The sequence below is a fragment of the Acanthisitta chloris genome, unplaced genomic scaffold (genome assembly GCF_000695815.1).
Source record: "Acanthisitta chloris isolate BGI_N310 unplaced genomic scaffold, ASM69581v1 scaffold10675, whole genome shotgun sequence".
Classification (NCBI taxonomy): domain Eukaryota; kingdom Metazoa; phylum Chordata; class Aves; order Passeriformes; family Acanthisittidae; genus Acanthisitta; species Acanthisitta chloris.
Window position 1 is genome coordinate 17,680 of NW_008675344.1, and position 7,372 is coordinate 25,051.

General features: G+C 44.1%; 1 protein-coding gene across 1 annotated transcript; it reads left to right on the top strand.

Annotated features, from left to right (window-relative positions):
* Positions 1–1,323: 1,323 nt before the first annotated feature.
* On the top strand, positions 1,324–7,002 carry UPK1B (uroplakin 1B). The gene is made up of 8 exons (XM_009075712.1): positions 1,324–1,364; positions 1,732–1,819; positions 2,353–2,553; positions 4,088–4,162; positions 4,883–5,005; positions 5,299–5,478; positions 6,236–6,319; positions 6,952–7,002. The coding sequence occupies exons 2-8, from the start codon at positions 1,751–1,753 to the stop codon at positions 7,000–7,002; spliced, it is 783 nt and encodes a 260-aa protein (XP_009073960.1). The 5' UTR covers positions 1,324–1,364; positions 1,732–1,750.
* Positions 7,003–7,372: the final 370 nt, after the last annotated feature.

Consider the following 7,372-nt stretch of genomic DNA (forward strand, 5'->3'; position numbering starts at 1 on the left):
TATCTTTTAGATGGCAATAACTAAAGGCTTTTCTAAAATCTCTGGAGTTTGCAGCACAAAGGTCTGTGAACCAAGCAATAGTCTTTACAGATTTCAGATGAGTAGAGGACTAGGGTCCATCTCGGATTTGGCAGACTCTGCAGTGTTGTATTGTAGAACATGTGGCCAAACATTGTTCAGACCCATATTTGACCTGCAAGGCAGTTTTATGTGGCCCCCTGAACATGCTGGCTGTTCAGGAAGTTTGGCAGTGATCTAGCTTCAGGTTGACCTCATGAGCCTGCCAGTTTCAAATATAGAGCCATACAGTTTCATGTTTGTTATATAGTGTATTAAACAGTTTCATGTCTGGCCTCTAAACACCTGGCTGGCAATAAAAGTGGCTTCCCACCTTGGAAATAATGCTCATCCCTACTCATGCTACCATAGGAAAATAGAAAATGCTGCTGGTACAATGGTGAAAGCACTGGAGATGTCTCAATGCCTAACCCTCAAACTGCTGCAGAAAGGGTGGTAGTAAATTCTTGTTTTCCCTCTGTCACTATTGGAACTCCTGCCTACCCCAAAAAGGGCAGCTGCTGAGGAGGGTAAAGGTGGCATTGTTAGAGAGGTCTCACAATGCTCTCTTCCTCAAGAAACTACCCTTCACTGATGGCTGTGTCTGCTCTTATTTTCCAACAGCTTCTTTGAAGAATCGTAGAGTCAGTAACCCCAGCAAGAGAGACACAAGTGCAGGTACTCTGGCAGAAGTGTGTTCAAGCTGCTTTTCCTATTGTCTACTCAAGTTGGGCCCACTTCAGCCATTCTTTCTGGGTTTATGTTTCTTAACCACCTGGCAAACGCAGCTGGCTCAGGGTTGGGGTTTTTCCATTCCCCCTCTCCACACACACATGGGCTCTGTCCCCTTGAAAGAAGGACTTGGTAGGAGCTGGCATCTGGGCTTCTTTCTCCAAGAGGTTTCAAACCTCTGACTAGTGTGTTTATGATGCTCTCTCTGGAAGGGGATGAATTCAATATGGGGCACCTGACTCCAGACTACAGGATATAGAACTCTCAGGAATTCGGTGGGAATGCTACTTGGCCTGACTCCCATAAGCCAGCTGCAGCCTGAGCTGCTCCCTCCCTCCCTCACACCTGACTTGGAATGGGGGGCTCAGCTCCAGTTCCCAGCATGGGTGGGAGATGAAGCTACCCTTAGCAAAGTGCTGCCAAGCCCTGCACCATGGGTATGTGTGTGGGATACAGCTAAAGCACTGTCCTTACCAGGTCAGTCCCATGGTAGTGCTAGCCAAAATGAAACACAGCAAGGTGGACAGCATACCCTGGAGTAAAGCTGGCTCCTTTGGAAAAGGAGCGAGTTCAGGGCACTGAACTTGTCCCCTGTCCATCGAGATGTAGTTGGTGGTCCTGTCAGGATGGAAATGCAACACCATGAACTGAGGTTGGCATGGGTGCTGTTGTGATGATGAAACCCCTGCCCAAAAGAGAGCTGAAGATAGAAGCTGCTCCCAAAGTCATCCGAACTCTCTGTAGCTCAAGTATCAGGAATAATTTGAGTTACCAGATTAATGCCTGGGGAAGTTTCCCCTCTGAAACTACTATGAAGCAAGTGGTGGGAGGTGTACAGACAGGCTGGCAGTTTCTGTCCTTCTCCTCAGGGATACTTTCTATTTCTGAGTGAAGCATATTGTACTGGTGGTCTGACTGAAGACTGTGTTTGTTTTTTCCAAGGTTGCATGAAGAATTAAGGATGGCAAAAAGTGATGATTGCATGCACATCTTGCAGGGTCTATTAGTCTTTGGAAATGTGGTCATTGGGGTAAGTGAAGTGGAACAAGTATGGGTGGAGACTTCCTTCCAGTATGACACTTCTTAGAAACAGCAGTTCTCACACATGAAATCCCTCCTCGTGTGTGAAATCCACACATAAATACTCTAGTAAAACATGAGAGAAGATGTAAAGGAGAACTGTCCTAGATGATCTGTTGGGTGGGAAAGGGAAAACAAAGGCTGATCCACAAGACCAAGATGAGTTCTAGCAGAAAAGCCCTAGAACTGTCAGCAGGAGCTGACCAATATCTTTCCAGCCACCTCTCTCCATATAGTGATGGAATGGTTCTGTTCATTCTTTCTTAGCATCCTCAAATCATAGGCCTGACTTCTCAGGTCTAGGCTGGGTGAGATTTGCCTGCAATTCTTCTATGAAGGCACAATACCAGAGGTTGTAGAGTTAGGCAGAGGAGGAGTTGAGTAGTACCTGTTTGTCAGGAAGCTGAATGAAAGGAAAGCAATCTACACCTGTTTCTTTGGGGCAGCTTGATCTAATGGATTTCCCAAACTTGTGCTTTTCAGATGTGTGGCATTGCCCTGACAGCAGAGTGTATCTTCTTTGTGTCCAATCCCCATGGTCCCTACCCTCTGCTGAAAGCCGCAGAAAACAATGACATCTACGCTGCTGCCTGGATTGGCATCTTTGTTGGCTTTGCACTCTTTGCTCTATCTATCCTTGGTATCATTGGAGTCATTAAGTCCAACAGGACCTTGCTGCTAGTGGTAAGTGTAGCAAAGTTTGCCCACCTATTTCTGCCAAACTGAATAGATGCTGCCTTAGTCTCCCTGGCCACCTTGGTAACCAACCAATGAGCAAAACCAGCTTTTAAAGTGATAAGGAGACAAAGCTTCTTCTTGAGCATGGTTGTGGTGTCCCAGAAGGCAACTTCTGTGAAGATACATGCAGGAGAAGCTCCCGAACCAGGCTGAGGAAATTTATGGCAATAGCCACAGTGGAGGTTTAAACCAACTGGCTTGACCCTGGCCTTGCCCTGAAGCAATGCAGAAGCACTTGTGCAATCAGATGCAGCTGGGCTGTGGTTTAGATCCTTGTTTCTCCCCACCCCTTACTGCTTTTCAGCTGTCATACGCCATTCAGTTTTGGAGCTGATAAGTAATGACTTCTGTACAAGGCATTAGTAAGTGTCAGTATACCAAATATGGGTGCAATTGAGAACATTAAACATCAGCAGGCAGGCAGAAATTACAGGGGTGGGGACAGAGCTTTGGGTAAGCCAAGGACAATGCTAAGATGTGAATACGTTTCAGTACAATGTCTTAGTTCTTTAGTTTGGCAGTAACAAAAGTTAATTAGTGCTTGCATTAATAAAGGTTAGAGCTGAAAACTCTCGAATCAGGTCTCTCTTGGGTTAATGTGGGGTAGCAGGGTGTCTGTTTTAAACAAGGGACACTCAGAGATCTGAACTCTTGTGCCAGGAAATTTGCCATCAAACAGCTGAGGAAATAGAATTCCCTTAACCATGAATTTTGGTGCCTTGGCTGAAACTCAAGGCTCTGTTGTAGGAGATATGAGAGACTACAAGGGGTAGAAGCTAGGTTAAGAAGGAAACAAATGCCTTGAATCAGAGAAGAACATTATAAAATATGGGAGGAGAAATAGACACACGGGAACTCCAAAGAGAATATGGAAAATGTTAAAGGGATTGTGCTGAAGAGGGAAAAGAAAGAGTGAAATAGACTATGAGAGGCGACCCTTGGAATCTGTTTTCATAAAGGATCTTTGCTTACAATGTAGGAGTATTAAGGAAATCTGATGATGAAAAATCAGGAGTATCTGAACAACACCCTAAATTGCACCTTCTGTTTTCCCAAAGTACAAGTTCTCCTGCTAGGAGTGAACAGCTTCTTGCTGAAAAGGTTATAGCTGAAAAGTGGATGTGGAAGGAGGAGACATGACATGATGAAGTTGCCAATGAGATGCAACAAAGAAAGGGGCAAATGTTATTCTAGGACATATCAGGCAAAGTATTTCCCATTGAGGCAGGGTTGTCTTAATACCATGAGGTTCTGACTTAATCTTGTCTGTAGAACAATTCCAGTCATCCACCTTCAAGAAAGCACATTGAAAATTGGAACAAGTAGAGGGAAGGGCTACACGAAGATTCAGGAGCATGGAGAGGACTGAGGGGACTATGATAGCTTGGTCTGCTTTGTCTTGAGCAGGGTTTCAGGATTAATCTTGAAAAAAACGCTTAACTGTTTCTCCAATAACTAACTCTGCTCTCTGTCTCCACAGTACATTGTTCTGATGCTGATCACTTTTGCATTTGAAATGGCTTCTTGCATCACAGCAGCTACTCACCGAGATTCTGTGAGTATTTCTTTCCTCATGTATTATTTCAGCCATGCTGGGAAACGCAGTTGTAGGGCACACAGTCATTCTGTTCGCTGTAGTAAGTGGCCTGTGTGGTAGTACAGTGTAAACTCACAGGACTACTGCTGAGCAGAGGACAATCCCATAAGGAAAAACTCCAATATCATTATTCTAATCAAAGAAATAACTTTGTTCTTTCTACATAGTTTTGGAATTTTGAACATTTTAAAATGTTTACAGACTTGTAGCTAAGGAAATAATAGCCTGGGTTAGCTGAATCATCAATGCAGTGTTTACTTTTCAAACTACAGACTGATTAATCTATCGTGCACACAGAAGACAAATCTTCAGCATTGCCCCAGGCAGTCTTACTACTGAGGGAAAGATTACATGGGTTATTAGAGATATTGGTGGGGAGGAAAATGATTTGTGGTGCTTTAGTGCCAAGCTACATATCAAACATAACCCATAGATTCTGCACATCTCCTGTTATCTGATATCTGGTAGTGCCTGCTTAAGATCTACATCTTTGTTTCTCCTGCTCCTCAAATCCTGCTCTTTATTCTCGTGTGTGAATTCAGGGGAGATGCAGCATTCCTGTTCTCCAGCAGGACACTGAAACAAGCAAACAAACCCTCCCCAAGAAACCCTATATTTGCTTTGCATGGCCACTTATTTACATAGCTCATGCATTCTTCTCTATTTTTTTTTCTGTAGCTCACTAAAAATCTCTTGCTGAAGCAAATGCTGGAGAAATATCAGAAGTTAAACGCTGCCAATAACGACGAAAAAGAGATGATTGAAGGGGTTACAAAGGCATGGGATAAACTCATGGTTCAGGTAATAATAACACTGAAAAGTCACTTATTACTAAATGCTCTGCAGGCCTGGAATTTCAAGTCCTCCTTGGGGCTGCTCAGTAATAAAGAGGATGGCATCAGCCTTGAACCTTAAAGAAAGTTCTGACACACTCCCCACTTTGCTCGTTTATCAGATGCTGCACTGTCAAAGGCAGGCACTTCAAAAATCTCTCCCATAAATCTCTGGTTAATGCCTAACCATGTGCAGTGTCCAGATATGTGCAGGGCTGTGACCTGGGCCCATAAAGACCATTCCTTTCTCTCACCCTACAGAGCCATTGCTGCGGGGTGCTGGGTCCCTCCGACTGGCAGGACTACACATCTGCCTTCCGCGCCAGATACGACGATGCCGACTACCCTTGGCCACGAAAATGCTGTGTCATGGATGACGAAGGGTCTCCCGTCAACCTTGATGGCTGCAAACTTGGAGTCCTTGGCTACTTTAACAGCAATGTAAGATCCTCTCTGCTTTTTCCAGTCAAAAGTGCCTTGCTGGAAGGGAAAGAAACCATGAACAGCCTTCCTTTTCCACTGTAAGCTACAGGTGTTCAAAAACTTCCTGGAGAAGTAATGCCTGTAGAGTCCTGGCCATGTTGCTGAACACAGGATAGAGATTTTTTTTAGGATAAAGACTTTCCTGATGGAGAGAGAACAATTAAGAAAACTTTCCCAATGTCACCAGTAAGAAGCGACATCTCTAACATGTAAATGGACAGTAGCTAAATTAAACTTAGCCCAAAGATGAGTGCACACAATGTGAGTGAGCAAATCAGCAGTTCTCAAGGCAGAACTTTTCAGTAGACCAGCGTGTCCTATTCAAATAGATTGCTGGGTCATGAGCATCAGCTTCTGCACTGCTAGGCATTTCTAGAAGGTGTTCAAGCTTCCAAATTTGCCTGCAGCTTCTTGATTCTGGCGGTCAACTCTGTGTCAAGTGTGTTTGGTTATCTAAGTATACTTGGCAAGTGGATGGCACAGGAAGTTGTCCTTGAAGTGTCTGAGATGGGACTAGTTTGTATTTGGAGCTAGAAACAGGTAGGTTGTCAATCTGCAAGTTGTCGTTAAGCAGTGTAGCTCTGGCTTGGTTTTTTGAGACACTATGACCTACTCAAATTGCAATAGAAGAGGAGCATGCCACCTCAGTCTCTCTCAGAGGTGGATAAGCTTGTTGCTCAAAACTGGTGTTGATTCATTCCTGGTTGTTTTACAGGGTTGTTACGATGCTATTTCTGGGCCAGTGAACACACATGCCTGGGGTGTTGCCTGGTTTGGTTTTGCCATTCTCTGCTGGACTGTAAGTACTTAATATCTGCCTTTATTTCCTCTTCTCTTTTCTTGCTATTCCACACCCAGTTGGGTGGAGATGGATGACAGGACTGACGCATTTAAAATGTCCATAGATTATGGTTATTCATTTGTCACCAATCTGCCCCTAGCCTGTTCCACTAACAGGACTACACTTACAAGTTCCCCTCCATTCTGGCTTCCAGAGGTGAGGAACTAGATGGCCTTCCAGACCACTGTGGCCTGTTGCCATCTCAGCAATACAACACAGCAAACACAGCTTGCAGATACTTCTTTGTGAAGGGTATTGGATCATCTAAACCGGAATCATGATAGATAATTCAGTTTGTGGTTTGAATATTTTGTATGAGTGTTTTAAGTATTCAGGATTCAGTAGCTTCATGACAGATAATCCCCAGTGAGCTGAGTGATCCTGTCAAATAGTTGTGGCTGCACATATCTTCTTTCTTCACTGTGTAGTTTCTGTGAAGATAAAAACACTTTAAGCTTCCTCTGCCTGAATAGACTTTGCTTTTCAAGAATTTCTGTTGCTCTCTCCTACAGCAGGACTAAATGGGGCTGGGGGAGAGGTGGAGACAAGGAAATGGGGAGCAGAGAAACTTAAACACCTTGTCGTTTCAGTTCTGCGTGCTTCTTGGTACCATGTTCTACTGGAGGGGAATTGAATACTGAAGGCCTGATGTCCTCAGCACTGTCCTGAAACACCATGTGAAACTGCATTTGTTTGTCTCCTGCTCCATTCTCCTCGTTCCATGGAGGATTTGAAGTTTTCCCACTACCTCTCCCATATATACTTTTGCCCCTCCAAAAACTTGACACACAGAACTGATGACTGCAGGAAAGAATCTTGTCCCTGCTTTGCCACTTGTCCTGCAGCCCCTGGCTGAGACACAATCCTCTGACTATGCAAGAAATCCTTGGAGCATAAGATAAGAAGTGATCTCATTTGTTCTCTGATGACATCAGAAAAGAAAATGTATATACACTTGCTCCAGAAAAATGTCTCTCTAAAATTAGATTGGATTTAAATTATAATGCTAAA

Bases quoted from the DNA above. Each gene is read 5' to 3' on its own strand.
- UPK1B (XM_009075712.1), top strand. From the start codon at position 1,751: ATGGCAAAAAGTGATGATTGCATGCACATCTTGCAGGGTCTATTAGTC. The intron at 1,820-2,352 runs GTAAGTGAAGTG...TGTGCTTTTCAG, and splicing joins TTGGAAATGTGGTCATTGGG to ATGTGTGGCATTGCCCTGAC. The intron at 4,163-4,882 runs GTGAGTATTTCT...TTTTTTCTGTAG, and splicing joins CAGCTACTCACCGAGATTCT to CTCACTAAAAATCTCTTGCT.